The sequence below is a fragment of the Ambystoma mexicanum genome, chromosome 1q (genome assembly GCF_040938575.1).
Source record: "Ambystoma mexicanum isolate Mex_15411 chromosome 1q, UKY_AmexF1_1, whole genome shotgun sequence".
Classification (NCBI taxonomy): Eukaryota; Metazoa; Chordata; class Amphibia; order Caudata; family Ambystomatidae; genus Ambystoma; species Ambystoma mexicanum.
In genome coordinates this window covers 823,164,317-823,190,155 of record NC_090922.1, presented here as the reverse complement: position 1 = coordinate 823,190,155, position 25,839 = coordinate 823,164,317, and the positions used below count along the sequence as shown (strand labels likewise).

At 46.4% G+C, this 25,839-nt stretch overlaps 1 protein-coding gene across 7 annotated transcripts in view; it reads left to right on the top strand.

Annotated features, from left to right (window-relative positions):
- CACNA1E (calcium voltage-gated channel subunit alpha1 E) overlaps positions 1–25,839 on the top strand; it is a 3,100,882-nt gene that overhangs the window by 2,582,907 nt on the left and 492,136 nt on the right. For all 7 annotated transcript variants that reach the window (XM_069641436.1, XM_069641438.1, XM_069641434.1 and 4 more), the window contains 4 exons: positions 5,082–5,242; positions 5,989–6,126; positions 12,545–12,746; positions 14,001–14,165. In XM_069641436.1, the coding sequence (XP_069497537.1) occupies positions 5,082–5,242; positions 5,989–6,126; positions 12,545–12,746; positions 14,001–14,165 (666 nt within the window). The remainder of the gene's footprint in view (positions 1–5,081; positions 5,243–5,988; positions 6,127–12,544; positions 12,747–14,000; positions 14,166–25,839) is intronic.

The following is a 25,839-nucleotide window of genomic DNA, read 5'->3' as shown; positions in this document are numbered from 1 at the left end:
GAATCTACTCACTGCATGGTGACCTGGGGCATGTTGAAGCCACACCCAAGAAAACACAGGTGACAAAGCCCTTCTACTTACTTCCTTACGGCCCCCAACAACATTTGGCAGGGGTTGTAAGACAAAAATCCGAATTTGCCAATTTTGCAACAGCTCCCTGAAAAGCATTTTTTGGTCTCCTCATTTATTTATGTCATAGTTACCAAAACCCACCCTACGCTTGTTCATAACATGTTTAAGAAGGCCGGGCGTGTCTATGGCTTAACCGTGGTCAGACCTCTGATACTTCCACAGTGTCATGGGGAACCAATGCATGTAGAAATCATACCCAAAAAAAACACAGCATGCAAAACCCCTCTCTCTTCACTACCCTAATGCCACAAACGTCCAGGTTCTATAGATGGAAAAGCTGGAAGCAAATATGGGCCCATTTAACAGAGGGTGGGTTTTCAACCACGGCTTCTTGGGAGCAAATGCCCCAGTCCGGCCTTCCTGGAGGTTCCCAGGTCCTGCTGGGACCAGTAAGGTAATGTTTATATTAGCATGTGAAGCAGAAATACTCTTAGGCTGAGGCTGGGTGCTTATCGGAGTTAATTTACATAATCCCTCCTTTGACTAGCCTTCTCACCCTGGGCTTTAGTTACTGTGTCCTGTCACTAGAGGGCATTGTGCAAAGGTTAGGTCGAAAGAGGGATGCATGATCTAGTTAGCAGATTCGTTTTCCTAGTCTACACTTCTATTTTTTCATTATTTCTTTTTTTTGCATCTTTACGGGGTTACTACCAGTTGTCCTATGGCAGATTCAAAGGTGCTTGAAAATTAGACATTTAAAGCAAAACACTATAATGAAATCTCAAAGTGACATAAAACTTTAAAAGGTTAAAAATGTCAAGTGCCCCGGGCCCGGACGGCCTGACTAACATAGACTTAAAGAAACACCTCAACGAATGGTCCACCTTCATTAGCATCCTGTTCGACCATTGCAGAACAAGCAGGAAGATCCCACTATCGTGGTGTAAAGCTATTATTATCCCTATTTTCAAACAGGGAAGCAGGGAACTTCCCGGAAACTATCGCCCTATAGCCCTACTGGACATCATGGGCAAGCTCTTCGCTTCTCTCCTTTTACACCACTTCCATCGATGGGCAAAAAAGGCTCCCTGCAGCGACCCTCTTCAATCAGGCTTCAAGAAGAACGGCAGTACCACACTGAACATTCTTATACTTACCATCTTAAAGGCTAAAATAAAACAAGGCTCTCAGACAGTGTACGCTGAATTTATCGACCTCTCTCAGGCCTTCGACAAAGTCGACAGAACGAGACTATGGGCTAAATTGAAAAACTGGAACTGTCCAGAATCTGTCCTAAATCCTATAATAGCTCTCCACACCGGCACCACACTTAACGTCCGGCTGAACAGGCAAGGTGCCCTCTGTAAGGAAATCCAAGCTAATAGAGGAGTCAAGCAAGGCTGTCCATTGGCTCCCGCGCTCTTTGTCGCATTTCTGGGGGACTACAAAGACTCCGAAGTCTTGGTCCACAGCTTTCCCCCGAAGTTTGGAAACAGCACCCTGTCCTGACTCCTCTACGCCGACGACATGATCCTGTTTGACCAAACCCCCATCGGCTTACAACGGCAGCTGGACAACCTTGCAGTCTATATGTCCAACAACAACCTGCAAATAAATCAGGCCAAAACCAAAATCATGATCTTTGCGAAAACCCGCCATCCCTGGAAAAAAATTATGTCTTGGTCAGTGAACAAAATCGGAATTGAAGTGGTCCCCCACTTTAAATACTTGGGGGTGTTTATTGATGGGTCAACTCAAGAATTGAAAATGCAAGACCACCTCTGGTCGAAAACCAAACTACTGACCTTCCAAATGAGAGCGATTGACAGGAAGTTTGGCAAATTTTCGCTAGCCCCGGCTATTAACTTCTACAAGGGAAAAATGGTCCCGGCCATAACTTATGGCATGGATGCAATGTTGGCGGAAATTCGAGGGGTACATCTGGAAAACCCTCCTTGGCCTACCTAACGCTATTCCCATCGAAGCGGTTAGAAGAGAGCTAGGCATGCTCTCGTTAAGTGCTACTGTCAGTGTGGCCTCTCTCGCCCTGTTCAGGAAGACCCTAATCAAAGACGGCCTCCCGATTTTTAACATCATCGGGCAGGAGCTGGCCACCACGAACTGTAAGGCTGTCCTAGTCTGGATACACCACCAAGAAAGCAAACTGGAAGAACTGCAATGCTCAAAAATCGACCTGATCACAAATCCTCAAAGAGTCAGTGAAAAACTGAAGATCCAAGACTGGATCAATACCATCGACAAAGCTGCTGCAATCAAGTTCTTAAAGCATCTCCCTCCCACGTACAACAAATTGAAATCTCCCATGGCGTACTGTCTAAAATATCCAGACAAAAAATTGCGATTGACATTTCTAAGAGCCCGATTCAACCTGCTCCATACTAGAGAAATTCTAGGGATAAGAAGCATATCCACTAATACCATCTGCAGACTATGCAATACCCCGGATTCCATCGAGACAATTCGCCACCTCCTGCTAAATTGCCCCTCTTTGAATCAAGCACGCTCAGCTTTTTTAACCCCATTATGGCACGACTCGATCCTGATTGAAGAAAACACATGGTGGTGCTGTTTGATTTCTGGGGAAAAATCTCGCTGGGTGGTCGCCACGGCTAAAATAAACGAAGAGGCCTTTGCCAAAATCAACGCCGTGGGACTTAAACCCTCACTTGAACCTCACGACCCTTGATAGGCTCGAGCTACTCTAGGCTCTCTTCTTCCAGCTCATGAGCTTCCACGGAAACTCGGTCTAGCAAAGCTGTTCTTCCTACTGGCTGATCACAAGCCACTTTTCGCGCCATACAGGACTCCTTTTGGAATGAAAATGATCCTGCCTTGGAAAGAAAATGGGTGAAACGAACTTTGATTTATTTTAAGCGACATCTTCTTGTAAAAATCATTTCTCTTTTTTTTTGTTGATTATGTACAAGTATAATAAAAAAAATTTAAAAAGTGACATATCCAGCTAGTATAAAAAGAAACCAACATCATATCCCCCCACCCGGAAGGGGTGAATGAGTTCATAAAGTAGCACACAGGTACCTCCTAGTTATGGTGAATTTAGCTTTGGGAAGAAAACGCATTGATCCTAGCAGAACAAGACATCACACAGCATGTTTCTACTGCTTAAAACATGACATTGCATAACATAACACAGTGTAGCCCTCCAAAACCAGGCATGGCATAGATAATATAGCTCAGTGCAGGCACATAGCAAAACATGCCATTGCCAGGCACCCCAAACAAATAATGATCTCCCTCTCTCTCTTTTTCTTTCTCTTGCTTTCTCTCTTTCTCGCTTTTTGTCTTTCTCTCTTAGACGACCCTACCAGCCTTTCTCCATCCAGACTTTAAGCACCACTGATCTGCCATTAGAAGTCTGGTGTTTCTTTTTGGGGCACACGCTGTTCTACCACTAGGTCAGATAGCTACACAGATGTTAGAAATCCTAGACCCCCTTTTTAGGCCAAGGTTCTGCACATTTTGAGGAATCCATACTCCACATTCCATCTTTTCTGCTCATCATGAAGAAGCCCCTTTAGGGTTGCAGCACCACTGGTACCAAAGGCCGGATGCTGCATCAAACCATGAGATGTGGTTGTTTGTGGCAGCGGAGAAGGGGTCTTTTAAGATTGTGTGAGGAGAGTTTGGAGCTTGTGGCAGACAGGAGGGTAGACCGCTGGGTGAAATTAGCAGCCATTCGGGCCCCTTCCAATGCCTGACAAAGGATTTGCCCTGCCGAAATGGGCAAAAGTATCTGCAGGCCACTGAGCGTCCTACCTGAGCATGTTAGAGTGAGGTTTAAGGGATCTCTCAGCCTGCTAACGGACATACTAAGGAAGGTGAAATAGGTGGCTGTGTCCTCAAATTTCAAGCTGCCCTTCCACTAAATTATAACTTCTCGGCTTGGCAGGTTATGGTAATATCTAGGTTTCTACACCATCCCTTACCCTCACTTACTTGGAAGAAGAAAACTGACGCATTTGCCACTTGTAATAGGTCATTACAGGCGGGTGTGGATTCATTTTGTTTGCATTTGTTTCAAATTGTGGCTGTTCTGTGCTGTGCCTCCCAAGGCCATCTCCTTTTGTGCACATTCATTGTTTACAAAAACACGTGTCATTTAATGTTAGCATATGCCACACTTAGAATTGAGAACATTAGCCTGGTCCGTATCTAGATAATATTGTGAATGGTGGCAGGCAGTACACTTAGATGGAAATATGAAGGCTAGCCAATGAGACACCTAGATGGCATTGTCAATGTTAGCAAGTGCCACACTTAGATGGAATGATGAAGACTACCAACTGCAACACTTAAAAGGAATTGAGAATGTTAGCATGTGCCACATCTAGATGGAACTTTAATGTTAGCATATGCCACACTTAATTGAGAACATTAGCCTGCGCCATATCTAAATAATATTGCAAAGGTTAACGAGTGCCACATGGAATTATGTAGGTCAGCAAGTGCTACACGTAGACAGAACTGTGAATGTTAGCATGCTAAATGTCATATAACCCACTAACCAATATAAGGTCAAACTCTCTGCATACTTACCTCACACAAAAAACTCACACAACCATCTCTCGCACAACAAGCTGCATGCACTTCAACACACTGCAACAACACATAAGCCGCACCAACAGCACATGCGGACTGACACCGATCCAATACTCGCACCAAAGCTCAGCACCTGGTGTCTACCGAGTTGAAGCTGCCAACAGTACACCACTCCTCTCACTATCCTACTCCCTCTTCACCTTACTAACCCATCCCACCTTCTCGTTTACAGATCCGCCTGAGTGCCTGGGGACCAACTGTGTTGGTGATGGTGCACGGTACAAATACCTTTAACATAGCATAACATAACAGTGTCTCTGGTGTATTTCCCCAATGACGAGTCGCCCCTCTGCATTGGTGCGTTTTGCCATTAAATCTTACCTTTGGCTTCCTAATGAATGACTCCTGTGTGGCGCTTTTCCCAACAGGCCGTCTTTGACTGCGTGGTGACCTCCCTGAAGAATGTCTTCAACATCCTGATTGTCTACAAGCTCTTCATGTTCATCTTCGCTGTGATTGCAGTGCAGCTTTTCAAGGGCAAGTTCTTCTACTGCACCGACAGCTCCAAAGACACAGAGAAGGAATGCATGTAGGTTTAGAGAGCAGGATGGGGAAGAGATGCAACGGTCAGGGTGCCATGAGCCGCAGCCCAACCCAGAGCCCCCCGCCGGCATTGGGGTACACTGTAGGAGTTATGCCTCAACCCTATTGAGTAGCACACCACTTTAGGTTCAGCGTAGTTTCCTCATATTTCCCCAGTAAGTGCAACCTCTACTCCAGTTTGGCATTGGCAATACTGGGTTCAGACTCACTCTTCTTGCCCCAGCGTGGAACTCGTAGCTTCATATTCCAATGGGCATTCAGTGAGATGGCTACGTTTAAAATGATGGGCAGAAACATTGGTGGTGGCATTCACGTTCTCCCCCCTTGTAAGGGGTAGATGGATTAGGGGTACGGTGGGTGTGTGGGCTTGCCAAAAACCAGAACCGTGTCAGTGGCTTTAATTGCTGTCGGCATTTGAAACCCCACTCTAATTACATAGATATGTTCAGTGTGCATGTTAGACCCAAGTTCATGCATCTCCACTCATTATATCCCACGCTCACAAATACTTCCTCTTGGCTCCTCATTGGGTATCTTTACTCATGTTAAACAACAACAGCTTAGAAACATATCTTCGTTGCTGTTAGCAGAGAGACTATCGGCACTGCTGGCTCCCAATGATACCTTATCAAGCACTCCCAGCATATGATTGAGGCATGTACACTTGAGGGTGGTTGCCCTTCCCCAAATTTAGCGTGAATTGAAGCTTCTTCTGGTTTTCTGCCTATTCAGAGGAAGTTACGTCGACCACGAGAAGAGCAGGATGGAGGTGAAGCGCCGGGAGTGGAAACGCCACGACTTCCACTATGACAACATCATCTGGGCACTGCTGACGCTCTTCACGGTCTCAACTGGTGAGGGGTGGCCACAGTAAGTACTAGTTGAAGATTGAGACGCACTCAAAGATAAGTCAGGCATGAAGATGCAAATAGCAGTTACTTCTGAACTTAACAATAGGTTTGGGATCAAAGGCTATGGCAAAGAAAAAAGGATATGAAACTAAGATTGATGGCCCTGGGGAGAAGAAAAGTTAGGGGGCCACTGTTAGCTTAGGGGATATGTAGACTTTGTGGTCACATTCTACTATTACTATCTATGAATCTTGGTAAACAGGGAGCACTTATAACTCTCATTTATAAGGCGCCTATACACAAGTGTTTCGAGCGGTGACAAGACAAGGGAGAGAAGACAGAGGGAGGACGGACAAGCGATCTTACTAGGCCTTGGGCCATTCAGATCGTGCAAGTGCGTCAAAGAAAATTGCAGGGGAAGGAAGGGGGAGCAGTGATGAGGAGAGGGAGGTGGAAGTGCAGACATGGCAGCGATGCCCTGAGTAAGTGCAGCCAGGGATGGGGCTACTCTGGATAAGTGCAAGAAGGTTGGGGACTGTAGAGGTAACAGTTACAGCCCCTAGTGTGCAGCGGGCCCGGAGGTAGTGCAGGAGAGACTGATCGAGAAGGAGCCTCGCACTCAGTGAGACTCTGAGGGTAGCCAGCAACCAGTCAGCACAGCAAACAAGTAGTTCAGGAGGAGAGGGAGAGAGAGAAAGTAGAAAAGAAAAGGAAGGTCTTGAGCTGCTTCTGGAACTTCAGGTGATCCGGCTCAACTTTGAGAGGGCCAGGAAGGCCATTCCAGAGGGAGGCAACTGCAGAGGCGAGAGATCTACCCCCTACTCTCTGCCTGGAGAAGCGTCAGACCCTTAGAGAGTTGGCGGTAGCTAAGTCAAGAGCTCAGGAAGGAAGGTATTTTGGGACAGAGAGTTGGATGTAATGCTGACCTCCATCCCCAGAAAGCCTTTTGGATGATGCAGAGGGTCTTGGACTTGATCCATGCAGCCACTGGGAGCCACTGTAGAGATTTCAGGGCTGGAGAGATACCGTCCCTGGGCTTGAGGCCAAGGATAAGTCTTCCAGTCCTGTTCTGGATTAGATGAAGAGGTGGGAGAGTAGAGGAAGGCAGATTGAGAAAGGGGCTGTTGCAGTAGTCCAGCCTAGAGAGCACCAGGGCTCTGGAGACAGTGTACTTCTGGGGGAAAGTGAGAAAGTGGGGAATACCTCTGAGGAGGTGCAGCTGGAAGTGGGCCTTCTTGGCAAGGTCCGTGATGTGAGGAGAGAAGGAAAGAGTGGAGTCGAAGATGACACCATGGTTTTTTGCCTCACAGGAAGGTGAAGGAAGAGGACCCAAGGAGGGCGGCCAAAGTGAGAGAGGGAAAGCTGGAGCAGGGGTCCCAATGAGAAGCATGTCAGTCTTACTGGCATTAAGGCAGAAATCGTTGGCGGTGCACCTCTCCTGAATCTCGTATAAACAGTCAGGAATGAGTGAGATGACAGAGGAGGCTGAGGGGAACCTGAAAGAGAGCTGAGTATATCTGCATAACACTGAAAGTTAGAGGAGAAGGTAGATGTTCAGGTGGGCCAGAGGGGCCAGGTAGACATTGAAGATCCAGGATGAAAGGGTAAATCCCTGGGGAGGGGTGATTCAGAAGGAAGGAGCTCAACCATTCCAGGCCCTGATCCGTGATGCCCAAGTTCTCGTGGAGTCGATTGATCAGTGTGGTGTAATTGACTGTAATAAAAGCGGAGGGAAAGGTCAAGGAGGATGAGGACAGAAGGAATGCTGGAGTCAAGATTAGAGAGCAGATCATCACGGGTGTTCAGGAGAGTAGTTTCCGTGCCTCTGGCTGCTCTTAAGCCAGACTGATAGTCATGGAGACAACCAACAGATTCCATGTGGAGAGTAAGCTGGGTGATGGGCAGCTTTTCCAGGAGTTTGCCCAGAAAAGGAGTGATAAGAGTTTGGGCGATAGTTTTCTAGGCAGGTAGGATCGGCAGAAGGCTTTTTTAGGAGCGGGTGCACAAAGGAGTGCTTGAAGAGAGAGGGGAAAAATCCAGTGGCAAAAGAGTGATTGTAGAAATCGGCCAAGGCTGGAGCAAGGGTGTCAATGTGGTCTTTGGAGGTTCTGGAGGAACAGGGGAGCAGCTGTTTGGATGACACTTTCATAAATCGCACTTGTCTAGAAATGTCGCCAAGTGTTGTCAAAGAGAAAGAGGAGAAAGGAGGAGGAGAGGGAGAGGCGGCCAGAGGGGAGCCGAGAGCAGTAGAGGAAGAGGAGGAGGAGGAGGAGGAGGAGGAAAGTGAGGACAGGATGTCCTGAGTTTTAGTGGTGAAGTGGGAAACCAGAGCCGTACAGAGGGCTTGGGAGGGAACAGGAGAGGTGGAGACTGCTGAAGGATTGGCCAGCTCCTTGCAGGTTTTAAAGAGTTCAGCCATGTTGTTAGAGGTGCAGAAATACTAGCTTGGATGTGGATTCTCTTCTTGGACAGGACAGAGAGTCTGTATTGCCTTTGGAGCAGGAGGCAGGCCAGTTTGTCACAGGATGCGCCCTAAGCCCTCTACTTCCTCTCAGCCACCCTGCACTTGAATTCATGGCAGTGAGGTTGGACTGATACCAAGAGTTACACTTGGAAGTAGGCTTCAGACTGATCCTCATGACAGGGGCAAGGATGTCCAGGCTGTTGGAGATAGAAAGATGCATGTTAGAGAGGGCTGTGTCAGAGTGTGAGTCAGCCATAGGAGTATGAGCAGAGAAAGTAGAGCCAAAGGCATCCACTGACACGCTTCATGGGCCGAATAACCGAGAAGGTAGGTGGTAATGCTGGGATGGACTTAGCCTGAGGGACAGAGAGTTTAAGGTGAAAGAAAACCAGAAAGTGGTCGGTCCTAGGGAGATGAGTGGTGGAAGGGTTAGAGTGGGGGATGTTTGAGGAGATGAGAACATCCAAGGTGTGACCAGCAGAATGAGTCGGACCAGAGGGTAGAATGGAAAGAGAGAGTCACAGAGGTTGTGAAAGATCCCAGAGGAGGGATTAGAAGCATCCAGGTGGATGTTGAGGTCTCAGAGGCAGAGAAGATGAGCGGTAGAGGCAAGGAGTGAAGAGGAGAGGTCAGCCCATACTGAGAGGAATGGGCAACATAGCCGGTAGATGGTGGCCTGTTGATTGGTGAGTGAAGGTAGGATTGGTCAGTTCAAAAGCTCTGGTTGGCCGCTTAGTTAGGCAAATCCTTTATTGGATGGGGTGGTCATTGTTGTTGGGCTAAATAAGTGTGCAGAAAAGCTTTAATTTGTGGTTTAGAGGAAGACTTTATTAACACATTGTGGGCACTTTCATCAGTGGCTCAGTAAGAGTTGCAACAAAGCTCAGTAGGGGAGCGAGGGAGGGCAGCCTTAGCAAAGTTGGACCAGGGGCATAAACACCTAATTAAAAGCTTAGTGGCACAGAATCTATAAACACAGTTTGGGCGATTGACTCTGGGAAAGAGGTGACCATAACATTGCTGGGGGTCAATGGCTTGGAGAATGAGATGGGTGCACCAGGATTTAGGTCCATACCAGAGAGGACTATAGCGCTCTTGACTGAGTGGCCAATGGGAAAAGAGAGACATGACAAATATTGCATCAGCTAGCCAGTCGTATTGCTCAGTGAGTTAAGGGCTGCCATGTGCAATCTGAGTTCTACTGATATGTATTTATTTTATTTTATTTATTGGACATGTGTAAGGCGCCTATACAACAAATGGTGTTTCAAGGCGCAAAAAACAATAAGGCGCGGGGGATACAGTAACAGTCCTACTAGGCCTTGTTACATTTGGATCGTGCAAGTTCTGAACAAGAAGTACGAGCGGGTGGCGGGAAGTGCTGGTCTGCACAATTGGCACATTGCAAGGGTGGGAAGAGAAACACAGGGTAGAGAGGAGCCAGGTGCAAGTGCTAGGGGGAGGGTAGGGAGGCAAGTGCCAGGATGGCGGTGGTGTGGGTCCACAAGGTAAGTGCGAGGAAGGGGGATGGACAGAGCAGGGGGGGCCTGGAACCCTGTAGAACTCAAAGGGAACTAGGCAGCCAGTCACAGCTACAGAGGGATGAGTTAGCAGAAGAGGGTGAGGGGGAAGGCAGAGGAGAAAAGGAGGGCCTTGAAGAGTTTCCAGAATTTAAGGATATCCGGCTCAAGCCTGAGAGCAGCAGGGAGACCATTCCAGAGGGAGGCTCCTGCAGAGGAGAGAAATCTACCCCCCACTCTCTGCCTAGAGAAACGTCTCATCTTCAGAGAGGTGGAACAAGCAGAACAAAGGGTGCTAGAAGGGAGGTATTCAGGGAGAGAGAGTTGAATATAGTAGGGTCCCAGGCCCCAGAAAGCCTTGTGGATGTTGCAGAGGGTCTTGAACTTGATCGTAGCAGCAACCGGGAGCCAGTGGAGTGACATTAGGGCTGGAAAGATGCGGCCCCTGTGCTTGAGGCCAACATAAGTCTTGCAGTCCTATTCTGGATTTGTTGGATGGGGCGAAGGGAGGATAAAGGAAGATTGAGGAAGAGGCTGTTGCAGTAGTCAACCCTAGAGAGGACCAGAGCTCTGGAGGCATTGAGTTTCTGGGGGAAGGTGAAGAAGGGGAGAATGCCCTTGAGGAGGTGCAGCTGATAGTGGGCCTTCTTGGCAAGGTCTGCGATGTGAGGAGAGAAGGAGAGAGAGGAATCGAAGATGACCCCAAGGTTTTCTGCCTCACAAGAGGGTGAGGGGAGGGCACCCATAGAGGGTGGCCAGAGGTAGGGAAGAAAAGTGGGAGCTGGCGTCACGATGAGAAGGATCTCAGTCTTACTGGCATTAAGGCAGAAATCATTGGAAGAACACCATGAATGAATAGCAGTCAGACAGTCAAGAATGAGAGAGGAGGAAGAGGAGACAATAGAAGGAAGCTTGAAGGAGAGCTGTGTGCTGTCTGCATAACACTGGAAGTGAGGAGAGAATGAGGAGATCAGGTGGGCCAAAGGGGCAAGGTAGATGTTGAAAAGCCAAGGCGAGAGAATAGAGCCTTCGAGGACACCACAAGTGGAGACAGTGATAGGGGAAAGAAAAGGGCCCAGTTGAGAGAAAGGAGATCAACCAGTCCAGTGCTAGGACCCGTAATGCCAAGGGTGTCAGGGAGGTGATTAGTCAGGGTGACATGATTGACTGTGTCGAAGGCAGAGGAAAGATCCAGAAGGATAAGAAGGGAAGGAGAGTTGGAGTCAAGATTTGAGAGCAAGTCTTCATGGGTGTTAGGTAGAGCAGTTTCCGGGCCTCTGGCTCCTGTGAAGCCAGATTGGTGGTCGTGGAGGGAACCAGCTGATTCAATGTGTTGGATCAATTGGGTGATGGCCACCCTCTCCTGGATTTTGCCCAGGAAGGAGATATGGCAGTAGTTAGCAGGGGAAGAGGGGTCGGCAGTTGGCCTTTTAAGGAGAGGATGCACAGGGGGGTGCTTGAGGGGTAGCAGGAAGGAGCTGGTGGCAAAGGAGTGATTACAGAAATGGACAAGTGATGGCGCAAGGGAGGCAATGTTGTCCTTGGTAGTTCTGGAGGAGCAGGCAATCACCTGTTTGGAAGGGACTTTCATAGAGCAGACTTGTCTAGAGACCTCATCCGGTGTTATAGGCGAGAATGAGTAGAGCAGAAGGGGAGGGGAGAGGAAGGCCAAGGGAGACCTGAGAGATTGGGAGGGAGAAGGAAGGGGAGTAGAGGAGAGTGAGGACAGAATGTCCTGAGTTTTGGTTAGGAAGTGGGAGGCCAGAGAGGTACAGAGGTCACTGCGCTGATTCCAAGCAGGGTGGAATCAGCCTTTGAGATTGAGCACCATCAAACTAGGCAATAGTAGCATCTTTTATCTACAGTGCCATGAAAGAAATATGTTAGCCAGTGCCATATAAAAGCAAGTTATTGTTTCTTTTATTTTGACTATTTTTAATCAGTCCTGAGAAGTTGTTCATAACCTTTCTTAATAGTTGAGTGGAAGAGTTGCATATTAGAGTGCCTGTGGGGTAGAAACATCCATTACACAGATTGGGTCAGTCATTGGGAAGAAGACGGTGTCAATGGCAAAACCTACGTCAGTGGATTGGGGGGAAATATAATGTGAGCTGCTGCCTGTAACCAATCTTAGGTAAATTGGCCAGGGGAAGTGACATCAAGGGTAAAGCTTATATCAGTGAGTTTGATGAAAAGACACCTATAAGAAAGGGTTGGTCAGATACTCTGGGGAGGGGAGGGCGGTGGGGTGGAATGGGGGAGATACTCAGCAAGTCATTGGCAGTGTCCGAGAAAGGGAGTGTTTCTTGTCAGCTAATGAACAGATAACCCCAACTAACAATGGATCATTGGCCAAGGGACCACAGTGTGTTGAATAATTCTTCTTTGCATGGTGTAAGATGATAGCTGTGAGAGCGGTGTGACCCCTTCATTAATTTGGGTTCCTATTCCAGGGTGTTGCAGCATTCAGTGGATGTGACCGAGGAGGACCGAGGACCCAGTCGCAGCAACCGCATGGAGATGTCCATTTTCTATGTGGTCTACTTTGTGGTTTTTCCATTCTTCTTCGTCAATATCTTTGTGGCTCTCATCATCATCACCTTTCAGGAGCAAGGGGACAAGATGATGGAGGAGTGCAGTCTGGAGAAGAATGAGGTGAGATGGTGGAGAGTGGTAGACCTGCAACACAGAGAAAGTTTGATTAGCCATGGAGGGACATTTTAAACACCAATGTCCCATGCACCCAGAGTGGTTATCTGTCACCACTCCATTTATATTTAAGATTGCATGACTGTATGTTGTATTTTTGTATACTGTGACCCACATCTCCACTTCTGATGGAATCGAGAGGTGGGAATCACTCCAGGGATATTATTTGATTTTGTAGTTCATTTGGTGTGAAATCTGAAGCAGCTGTCAGTCACGGAACAGGCAGTTAACCCCCAGACATCATCCACTGTTGACACATAGACACATAGGGGCTCAGTATTGCTTACATCTAAGCAGTCCTCTCTGCGCAATAAAGATTACTTTTGTGCACGGGTGTAAATATAACATGGGCACCTGGACCGACCCTAGTTTCATTGTTTGTGTTATAATTGGACCCATTCTCAAAACAAATCATAATCATAATTTTCTCAAAACAAATCATAATTTCTGTCTACTGTTCCAAGGTCTCTACTAGTACACCAGCAGCTAATGGCAATCTCACCTCACTCTGTGATTTGTTAAACTGGCCCGTTAATGCATTGGGGGTCATTACGACCCAGGCGGTAAGTACACCAACTTTACCACCATGGTTTAAACTACGTTTACACCATGGTGGATGGCGGATTTACCGCCCCATTCCAAGGTGAGTGGGGCGGTAAATCCCCATTTCCCATTTACCCTTCCCCATTCCCATTTTTGCCCCATAGGGCATAATGGGAGCGGGGAAGGCGCCAATTACGGCACCGTAAATTACGGTGCCGTAATAAGCACCAAGGCGGTTTAGCGCCATGGATTTTAACGGCTGCTAAAAGCAGCCGTTAAAATTGGAATCAGGCGTTAAGGGTTAACGACGGCGTTAACCCTTAACGCCTGAGTTGTAATGAGGTCCATTGTTTTTAGTGTGGTGCAGGCTGATACTTTCTGCACCATGTATGTTCTGCACAATTAGTGAGTGGGTGAGCTGTGTCCGTTGTGTGGCGAAACAGCGGTGTAATGCAGTATAGGTGAGTAGTGCAACTCTGTGGAATAATGAGAGCTGGGGCAAATCTGGACATTGACTTGCAGGAGCGTATGTTTGTATGCTGCACTGCAGTTTAACAACATGTAGATTGGTCTCTTGTTCAGTGTGTTGTGGGTATTTTTCTAGCACTGTTCCTTTTGTCATCTGCATCTCTGCCTCTTTTTCTTTTGTCTTCACAGAGAGCGTGCATTGACTTTGCCATCAGTGCCAAACCACTGACCCGGTACATGCCTCAGAACCGCCACACCTTCCAGTACCGGGTTTGGCATTTTGTTGTATCACCATCTTTTGAATATACCATCTTGGCAATGATCGCCCTCAATACAGTTGTCTTGATGATGAAGGTGAGATTGAAGCAAGACATCATAGTCTAGAAACCCAGTGACAAAATGAAATGTTGATTCCCACGCTGCTGAAATATGTCCCATCAGCCCAATGATGGGGGTGGCCCGACTAGGAAACCATGCAAGGCACCTCAAGATTTTCATTTCCATCCCTGCATGTTTGTCCGGAGTAACATGTGGCCCTCAGTGTTCCATTAAGGAAATGACCTCTATTAACATTAGCAAAGCATACCAATTTACTGTTATTCCTTCACTGCTTTAGTATTTTTGGCTTTGTTAAGAGGGTACTGGTGAGAGGTGGCAAAAACAGGAAAAAATGATATTCTTGGTGAATTCCCTTAAAATGGTTCTTCAGATAACTCTTCTGTTCCTTACCCCTGCTTCAAACTGGTTCCCCGTAGCCGTGCTGTTTCCAATCTCATTCAAATATTGCTTCTATCTGCAAGCCTTCCCCCCTGCGGCCACATTTCAGTCAACTTGCCTTGTCAATCTGCTGCCTTCTCTCGATCAGCTGCCCGGGTGGTAGACAACTGAGTTGCTGAGATCTATCTTTGAGAGAGCACATTTTGAGTTGAGAAGCCAGTACATTCTTCAAGTTTCTATAAGTATCTAATCTGTCTGTGGTGGAGCAATGGAAACATGTAGAGTCCAATATTACAACAGTGCAGTAAACATATTAAGATGACGGGCTCAAGTTAAACAAAAACCCTTTATATTTCAATTTCATTCTGTCCGAGGGTTGACTAGTAAAACTAATAGGGGTGTTAAACTTACTTGCCCGTTATGGGCTTGGCCCTGATCTCTAGATCACCAGTTTCCCCCTTGAATTTCAACCTTAACAGAAAAGGCCTTTTATCACACCGAAATGGTGGGGGAAGTCAATCTAAACCCACATGGAACCCTTCGGTGAACACGGAAGAAGTACCAGGGACCTGACTACATAACCCCATAGAAAAGCTTACAGCAACTGTGAAATATTTTCTTGAGATGTTGACTTGTGAGTCTGCATATGGGTTTGTGTTCTTCTATACTGATTTAAGATTCTCCTGTGTGTGAATGCCATAGTATGGTAATCTGAAACATTATGAATGGGACGGAAGTTATTCTGCAGTGAGAAAGGAAAAGTTGCTCAGCGTAGAGACTGCTGTACTCCTAGTCCAGAATCCCCTTTCTGCCATACCTTTGGGATCATTCTGTCCTACAGGATGGAACCAGAGTACTTTTTGTAGCACCACAAAAAATGTGTCCTTTTTATTTGTATGCAGGCCCTGACGAATGTGTGGCATGAAACCCCACCTCTCTAAGCCCTGCCACCGGGCCTCACCCTTCAGTCCTTTTCCAACCACGAGGTCGAGCTCTGACCAAAAGCTAAGACATTTTAGGGGGATGGCGAGCAGATGTATGGAGGAAAGGGTACTCTGGAATAGGTGTCACTACAGTGAGTAGCTTTTCCTTACTCCTACGTCCAGTCCCCTTTTCTCCATACTTCTGGGAGAATCACATGCATGCATCTACCTTTTGGATGGAAGTTCCTAACTTCATCTTAACTGTATAGGTGCCTCAGAACCGCTTTTCCGAAACTGGGCATCTGCCCTTGAACTCATGTCTAGACAATAGCGCTTACAGGAGGCCGATGATGAGGCCTACATAGCAGCCTTTGGAAGATGACAGACGCCAACTTGGCCCTTACCAGGTGAGCATGTAGACCTTTGGGTTGAGGTGACATCTAGGTCACACAGTACTGTAATATGCAAGATACAGTCCACCTGGAGATGGACACTTTATTTGACCCTCCACACGTCACAAAAAGTTGTAGAGATTTTTTGAATTAGTTGGTTCTGTCTAAATACACTTTTAGGGTCCTCTGGAGGTCCAGGGAGAGGAAACTCCTTTCCGCGTCTGAAGAAGGGTTCAGTAAGAAAACATGTAGAAATGCTTCCTGACTGGTGTGGAACTCTGATACTACCTTTGGTAAAAATGAGGGGTGAGTAGGGAGAGCCACTTTGTCCTGATGGAAACCCGTGAACAGCTCTTCGGCTGAAAGGCCTTGGATTTCTCTTGCCAGTTAGTGGGTTCCTTTTCCCCTCCAAAATCCTGAAGGCAAAGGAGAGACATTTCTTGTTCACTCCCAGGGCAAACATATCCAGTTGTGGAACTCTCTAAGTGGAAAGAAAGAACTGGGTCACCTATGAGTGTATAAGAAAAGAGGTTTTTTGCTCCCGGCTATCTTGTTTATAAGATCGGAAAAAGATATTCATAACACTCTTGTTAATACGAAATTATTTGTTTATTTTCGATAGTTTTCTTGAGTGGTTCTTTCCATAGATATATTTTGTGTTTTGAAGAATCCCACTAGGAACGACCCACACGGCTAAGAAACACGCACGAGCTCTGACCAATGCACGTGATGTGATTTCGATGCCGCAAGCAACACTCAACTGGCTGGGAACACACAAGATCCACAGCGCACATGCCCAAATGGCCCCAGCCAGCACCATCATTCTGGTACATTTTACCATCATGCAAATTCAATCATCCTCATTGGCTTTCTTCCCCACAGGGCCCATTAGGAGCCAGGACTGCTGCAAGGACAGTCCCAAATACAACAGAACCCCACTGAGGGCACTCAGCAATTTTTACTTGGTAAGAGGATTCCACCTCATTACACATTACCCAGGTCTCTCCAACTAACCACTTGCTAACCTCTCTTTTCTTCCCCCCCCTTTTTCCCTTCCATTGATCAATTATTTCTATAAGTAATACTTCAATGTTTCTTGATGTCATGTTATTACCGGTCACTGTACTGCACATCACCTTAACACCACAATTGAATGTAATTTAACATGTCACACAGTTGTCACAAATCACATAACACCTGGCACCATTGAATATTGTTCAGCCTTGAGAAAGACCCTATGGGTCGAAACACGTGTCGGCTGACCAAACTTGCACACCAAGTTTCTAACAGTGTTTCTCAAAACACAAAATATACCTATGGAAAGAACCACTCAAGAAAACTATCGAAAATAAACAAATCATTTCGTACTAACCAGAGTGTTATGAATATCTTTTTCGGAACTTATAAACAAGATAGCCGGGAGCAAAAAACCTCTTTTCTTATCTACCAAACTGGGGCTCAGGCTAAACCCCAAAAAACCGCTCCTGTGATCTTGCCAAACTCACAATCACAATGCAATTGAAGCTCAGCACAGGCAGGTTCCATTCCTAGAAGCCTCAACCCACATCACCTATGAGTGTAGTTCCTACTCGTGTTTAGCTTTGGATGACTTGTACAGTCTGCTTCTGTATTGTGTGCTCCTGGCACATTTACTGCTAGAAGCCAGGTATGGTATTGCGCTGAATCCCCATCCCAAATTTGACTCGCTAGGGAAGTAACCTGTCTTCATTCAGTGCCCCCCTCTTTTTTGATGTAAACCATTGACACAGAATTGTCGTTTTGTGTCTAGGCTGTCTTGTTCCGAATTTTGGGCAAGAAAGCTTTTAAAGACTGAAATATTGCTTTCAATTTCCGGAAATAGATGTGCCGATCATACGAGGACCAATGCCCTTACGACCAATGCCCTTACGAGGACCAATGCCCTTACCTTAAGGATTCCTTTTCTTAAAGTTCCCCACTTGTGAATGGGTAAAGTGCTGAGTTAAACATCCCCATTTGTAAATGTGGAAAAAATGATGTGAATCATACTTAGCAGAATTCACTGCTGATACAGCTTTGTTGCTAACGGATCAAGCTCAGTGTTTAACCTGATAACTAGCACTGATTTGTGAATGCTGAAAATGCAGAGGCTGCATAGGTTTGTTTGTCACACGCCGAGGGAACTGGCGTGTGTGGAGTAGGTGGCGCCTAGGTGGCCATTGAACGTCCCATCACGTTCTACACGTCGCTAGCGTGACGGTCTAGCTTCCAGCAGCCTTGCGGCCGTAGGAAGCCTTTTCCGTCGGACGAACCTGGAAGTCTAGGTGTTGCAACCCATTCGCGTTAGGCTTTCGGGTGGATACGCTGCAGTTTTCTCGTTCCTCGCTCCTCTTTGTACATTCCTGGTCCTTCCGCATTTCTGTTAGCTAAGTTTCCTTGGCTCCTCGTTTTTTTCCTTTTGCCCTTCACGCTCCTTCTACTTCGGCTATCTCCTCCTCTGCCTTACCTCATGTGTTTTCTTTCTTCTTTCTTTTTTTTTCTTGCCTTCTCTTTCTTCTGCCTTGCTGTCCTAGTTTGGTTTTCTTGTGTTATCTCCTCATGTTCCGGCTGTGCTGCCATTCTGTTGTATAGCAGCCCTGTCTGTCATTGGATTTCTTTGAATTCCTGCCACATCATCATCAACACTGAGAGTGAACAGCCTCCGGAGATCCTCACAACGGTGTCCGGTCAAATGTTCTAAAACAAAGGGTCGAATGGCCTTTTGATCGAAAGTAAAAGGATTGAATTTTTTATTTATTTATTCATATTTTTTTTTAGTTTGGAATGTAAAAAAAGTTTTTTATAAAAAGAAAACAGGGGGAGAGGGGGAACCCCCCCATAAAAAAAACATTAGAGCCTTTTTTACCGGTCCTTTAACTGTCGAGAAAAAGGCATTCAAGCCTTTTGTTTTTTGAAACTTTGACTGTGAACCCTGCACAACCACTGCCCAGAGAGGTTTTTTTTTATGTCGCTCAGCTTTTTCTCCTGATTTGTTTGTTCCGGAAGAGGGCCCCCCCCCAGACCTCTCTATCCTGAGGTTAGGGTGGCTTCCTTCTGGGGCAGACCTTATCTGCATACAAAAAAAAGGCTCTGTGGAAGAAGAGGTTTGGCCGACAGACCGCAGGTGAGGAGGAGGGTGAGCGGAGTGACCAACAACAGGGGAAACCTTACTCAGACATTGAGAGTTTGCAACGCCATACAGAATCCATGGCCTCCCCAGGACAGTTCCAAGAACTGGTAACAGCAGTTCAAGGAATGAATGTGGAATTGCAAAACATTAAAGCAGAGAACGCTGCTTTAAGACAAATGGTTTCCAATCAAGAACCCCGGGAGACTGATCTGCCTCCTATGGCTTTGTCTTCGGGCAAATATGATGGAACCTCAAAATGCCTGAAAGAGTTTTTGGAAGCCTGCGCAATTTATTTTGCTTTCCATACCCACACCAAGCCAGTGATCGTACTAAAGTGGGATTTATGATTTCGAACATGACTGGAAATGCCCTGGCTTGGCTACCCCACTTGTTACCAACAATAGCCCTGTGCTCCAAGACCATGGAGCTTGTTTGACATTGCTTAGACAGACGTTTGAGGATGTCTGGTCAAAGGTTTGAATCCAAAAGGATCGAATGCCATAGGGCCGAGTCAATAGGACCTAAAACAAAAGGGTCAAATTGTGGCTGTTTGTCCAAAAAAACGTTGTCCCTCCTTTTATACTTGGCACATGAACCATGTTCGGATTAGTAGAGTGCCTTCGTACACTTATTTGGGAATCGTATTTGAGAATGGTCAATCCCCTGTAGGCCATTTTGCACGTTTGGCATGTAAATTAACTGCTTTTATATCACAAGCAACTATTTTAATGCACAAATATGGCAAATTTTCAGTCCTTCCAGCATGGCAGTTCTGGACTGTAAAAACAGTCCCGGCCCTATTGTATGGCTTGGAAACTTTTCAAGACATTTCACCCATGCTTTTAGCTAAATGGGAAGCGCGATATTGGCGTTACATCTTGCATCTTCCCAACTGCATTCCGGTGAGCTGGATGAGATATGAACTTGGCCTAATTTCATTACAGGCTATTCTCAATTGGCACAAATGTGCCTTCCTTAGAAAATGTATCATGTCAACCACTTCACGAATTTTGTTGCAATATTTATCAGCCTATATTTTCTCAACTAAACATGTTTTTATTGAAACATGGCTAATGTCTGTTTATGCGGTACTAATTAAAGCTGAAGTCTCTATCGACTTATTAATCCACAACCCAGACAAAGCCAAAAGGAGAATATATGCCACAGACTGGATCGCAACTCGACAGAGATGTCTTACGTATCAGGATGCTGACGCAAACAGATTTCCGCATAAGAAAATGCGAAGTCTGCCATCATACCTAGTACGTTGTCCCTCTCCGAATTACCGTTATCATATTTTAAAATTACGTTTTAATTTATGGGGCACCAGAGAATTGCTGTATAAAAGGAATCTGCTACATGGAGGTGGAAATGTTTGTCGTTTTTGCACATCTCAGAATACTCCTGAAACCATGAGACATCTTATAACAGAATGCATAGTTCTGCGTCCCTTGCGCGAAACTCATTTTGCACGACACTGCAATTACCTCCAACTTGCTACACACGAATTGTCGTGGTTTCTTGTCTTGGGTTCAGGATATCAGCCACTACAAATTGCAACTATTAACTTTCTTTTGAGTTTAAAGTTGGAACCAATAGCATCCGTAAGTCAGCTTGAATCAGATAAAGCATAAGCCATGAACTTTTCATACAAACAATGAAATGTATTTGTAAATTAGTTTGTTTGAGTTTAAAATTGGTACTGATAGTGCCTGCAAGTTAGTTTAAATCAGTAAAAATCATAAGCTATGAATTTGCCATACAAATAATGAAATGTGTTTGTAAATCAGTTCCTTTTAAGACATTTTAAGACCTTTTTGTTTCTGCAAATGTGTAATTGTGGTACATTTTAAGACTTTTTTGTTTCTGTAAATGTGTACTTGTGGTACTGCTGGTTTTGTATTATTTAATTGTTTTATCTGTTTTTTTTTTTCTTTTAAATATATTTGTATTATGTATATTTGAAAGGTTGATTAATTTCAACTATAACAAATAAAAAAAAAAAAAAAAAAGGGTCGATTTTTTAAAAAAAATATATATTTTCTTTGGGGTTTCTGTATAGGAAAAAAAGTGGTTTTTACCACAAAAAGGGAGTTTGGAGGTGCCCCCCCCCCAATAAAACAAAAAAAATCGACCCTTTTGTTTTCGGTCCTTTTGATTCAACCCTTTTGTCATTCGATCCTTTTCATTCGAACCTTTGACCTATAACCATGTTTGAGCAACCAGAGATCACTCATGTAGCTGCTGAAGAGCTTCTAGATGTCCAACGGGACTAGTGACTTACTCTCTTACATTTCCACCTTTAAGCACCTTGCCACAGATGCGGGGTGGCCAGAACAAGCGCAGTACACTATTTTCTGTTGTGGCTTGAAGGAGGAAATAAAGGATGAGTTGGCTTGCATTGCTCGCCCTACTACCCTTACGGATCTGATGTCCATTGTGCTACAGATTGAGTATCGTTTGAGCGAACGACAAGCCGTAAGAAGGAAACATAGGACCCCAGTCACTCAGACTCCAGCAGCCTCTCCTCTACCTACACTATCTACATCCACTAATAAGGAAGAACCCATGCAGATAGGGTCAGCACTGGCATCCCTGACCCCTGAAGAAAGGAAGCGACATTGTGATACAGGACTTTGCATGTATTGTGGATCTAGCACCCATCTTCTCCCCAACTGTCCTGAAGTTCCACCCTGGCGGGCGGGAAACGACAGACCTTGGAACTGATGGGGACGAGTTGCCAAGGTTTAGCTCCCAGTCCCTATGTTACTTTGACAATAGCCCCTCAGTCTGAAACAATGTATTCCCGCTTAATGGTGGTCTCGATACAGTTGGAGACACAGCAGAAGCTACTCAACACCATGGCCTCATTGACTGCGGCCCCGCAGGAGTCTTCATGGACACCATATGGGCAGAAAAGCAAGGCCTTTTGTTTGTGCAGCGCGAAGATGCACAAAAAGTTAGAGGGTGTTGATGGCTCCCCTCTGTCTTCCGGCCCCATAACCCATTCCACAGAAAATCTTACTGTGAGGGTTTTGCAACACTCGGAACTGTTAAGGTTCGATCTTATCCAGGCTGCTCATTTCCCAGTGATACTTGGCATTCCTTGATTGAGGAAGCATAATCTGGTCATCGACTGGTCTAGAAACACTATGGCTTTCGAATCTGCATATTTCAAGCTTAATTGTCTGCCCCACCAACTAAAGGAAACCATATGAGTCATCTCTCCAGAACCATTGAATGCTTGTGATGTATGCTGCATTCCGTCATAGTTCCAAGAAGTATTCAGCAATAAAACTGTCCTGGACCTGCCTCCACACCGCCCTGAGAACTGCGCTATTGATCTGGTACCAGATGCTTTAGTTCCTTTCGGGCACATGTTTTCCTTGTCCCTCACGGAAAAGAAGGCTCTACAAACCTATCTGGACTCTCATTTGATCAATGGCCTCATACAGCCATCAGGATCCCCCGCTGGGGCGTCGTTATTCTTTATACCCAAACGCGATTCCTCAGAGTTGTGACCTTGTATTGTTTATCGGGGTCTGAATAAGGTCACAATTAGAGACCGTTACCATATGCCCCTTATCTCGGACATTCTCGAGGCTGTTCAGGGTGCTTCAGTCTTTTCAAAGTTGGGCCTGCAGAGTGCATATCATCTCCTACGCATTCGCGAAGGGGATGAGTGGAAGACAGCATTCCAGACTCCCTTTGGTTTATACGAATACAGGGTCATGCCATTCGGCCTAGTCAACGCCCCGGCTATCTTCCAGTGCTTCATGGACCGCTTGTTTTCGGATCTACTGTTCGTAAATACCATTGTCTATTTGGATGACATCTCCTGGTATTCTCTCACTCTCAACAAGGACACACCCTTCATCTCAGGACAGTACTCCATCGTCTACAGACCCATCATCTCCTAGACAAACCAGAGAAATGTCTCTTCAACACCGCCTCAGTACATTATCTGGGATGTGTTCTTTCTAAGGAGGGAATTACCATGGACCCGAAGAAGGTTTCTGCCAGCCTAGAATGGCCCAGTCCCACCTCACTGAAAGATGTTCAGAGGTTCCTAGGTCTGGCAAACTTCTATCAGAAGTTTATTGCTCACTTCTCTCAGATAGTGTTGCCCATAACCTCTCTACTCAAGAAAGAAGCCAAACCCTTTAACTGGACGGACCAAGCTGAGCATGCTTTTGTTTACCTGAAGAAGATGTTTTGTTGCGCCCCGGTTCTGTGCCAGCCGGACCAAACAAAACCTTTTATTGTTGAAGCAGATGCCTCCGCCGGAGCACTAGGGGCAGTCCTCCTCCAGGAAATGAAGGGTAAAGAGCACCCTGTGGCCTACCTCTCAAAGACTCTGTCTGTGAGTCAAAAGAACTACTCAGTTATTGAGAAAGAGTTGTTAGCTCTAATAACCACCTGCGAAGAATTGAGACACTTGTTACAAGGAAGTGCCCATTCGTTCGTTCTTCGTAGCGACCACAAGAACCTGAAGATACTTCAGGGTATGGAATGCGTTAATTCTAGGCAGGCACGCTGGGCTCACTTCTTTAGTCAGTACGACTTCTCTATCACTTATATACCTGGCACCCAAAATGGCCTGGCGGATGCTTTGTCTAGGCGAGACACCCCGGAGGTACGTTCTGTCCCCCTCACAGAATACCTTTTTCCACGAAACAAGATTTTTGGAACGGTCTCTTCTTTCCTACAGGAGGTCAGGACTGTTACCACTCCTGAACGTGAAGCGGAGGTGCCTCGGAACAAACACTATCATATCCAATGGACAGATGGTTTGTTGTCAGTTAGCCAGAGGTTATTCGTCCCTACTCGTGCTCTACAATTGAAGATTTTAGGGTGGTGTCATGACCATGCCACCGCGGGCCACTGGGGGAAAGGGGTACCTTCGAGCTTGTCTCTCGCTCGTTCTTTTGGCCAACCCTTCTTTATGATGTCAAGAAATATTGCAGATCCTGTCTAGCCTGTGCCAAGAACAGGAATTCCACTAGTAAACCTTTAGGCTTATTAGAACAACCTGCAGGGCCCAACAACCCTTGGTCCCAGATTTCGACTGATTTTATTGTCGATTTGCCCTGGTCCCAAGGTTCTAATTGCCTTATAGTCACGGTAGACTCATTTTCCAAGTTAGCCCATTTTTCCCACTTCCTGGTGTTCCTTCAGCCTCAGAGATGGCAGATGTATTCCTCAGAGACATATTTCGGTTACATGGTCTACCTAACAAGATTATTTCGGACAGAGGCAGTCCATACACGTCCAGGTTTTGGGCTGTCTTGTGCCAACGGTTGTGGATAGAGAGGGTCTTGTCATCTGGATTCCATCCTCAGACAAATGGCCAAACAGAACGACTTAATGCTACTCTTGAACAATACCTTAGATGTTAGATTAATCGCTATCAAGACAACTGGGTAGCACTTCTGCCTACCGCAGAATTCGCCCACAACAACACAATCCATTCCGCTATGGGCCTCAGTCCTTTTTTTGTACTTATGGGTTACATTCACGGGGCATACTTCCTGTGTTCAATACCCCGCCCATCATACCCACCATTGAATCTACCCTGACAGAGATAGCCACTGCCCATAAAACGGCCCAGCACAGTTTGTCTAGAGCACGAGAGAGGTACAAGGCTCAGGATGACCGTCATCGCTTTCCCTGCCCGCAGTGGAAGGAGGGCAATCGGGTCTGGCTATCCACTAGATATTTACCTCGTTGGGCACATCCTACCAAGCTATCTCCTCGCTATCTTGGGCCTTTTGAGATCACTCAAAATCCGGTGTGCCTTTAGACTTAAACTCCCAAAAAGCTTGAGTCGCATACACCCTGTATTTCATTCTTCCCTTCTCTGTACTGTGGACCCAGACAACCCAACAATCAGGAGACACAGACTACACCGCCGTCCCACTTCCATCCCCAAAGGGTATGAAGTGTCCCGCATTCGGGATTCCAGATATAGACGTGGACGTCTGGAATACTTGGTGGCCTGGAAGGGTTATCCCAGTACCGAGGACTCCTGGGAACCGGAGTTGTATGTCCACGCTCCTCGTTTGACCCGGCGGTTCCACTGCACCCACCTGGGCAAACCAGGAGGTGTAGGTAGTAGAAGGGGGCATACTGTCACACGCCGAGGGAACTGGCGTGTGTGAAGTAGGTGGTGCCTAGGCAGCCATTGAACGTCCATCACATTCTACACATTGCTAGCGTGACGGTCTAGCTTCCAGCAGCCTTGCGGCCGTAGGAAGCCTTTTCCGTCGGAAGAACCTGGAAGTCTACGCGTTGCAACCCATTCGCGTTAGGCTTTCGGGTGGATACGCTGCAGTTTTCTCGTTCCTCGCTCCTCTTTGTACATTACTGGTCCTTCGGCATTTCTGTTAGCTACGTTTCCTTGGCTCCTCGTTTTTTTCCTTTTGCCCTTCACGCTCTTTCTACTTTGGCAGGCTCCTCCTTTGCCTTACCTTGTGTGTTTTCTTTCTTTATTGTTCTTGCCTTCTCTTTCTTCTGCCTTGCTGTCCTAGTTTGGTTTTCTCGTGTTATCTCCTCTTGTTCCGGCTGTGCTGCCATTCTGTTGTATAGCAGTCCTATCTGTCATTGGATTTCTTTGGACTCCTGCCACATCATCATAAACACTGAGAGTGAACAGCCTCCGGAGACCCTCACAACCACTGCCCAGAGAGGGGTTTTCTATGCTGCTCGGCTTTTCCCGCTGATTTGCTTGTTCCAGAAGAGGGCCCCCCCCCAGACCTCTCTATCCTGAGGTCAGGGTGGCTTCCTTCCGGGGCAGACCTTAACTGCATACCAAAAAAAAGGCTCTGTGGAAGAAGGGGTTTGGCCGA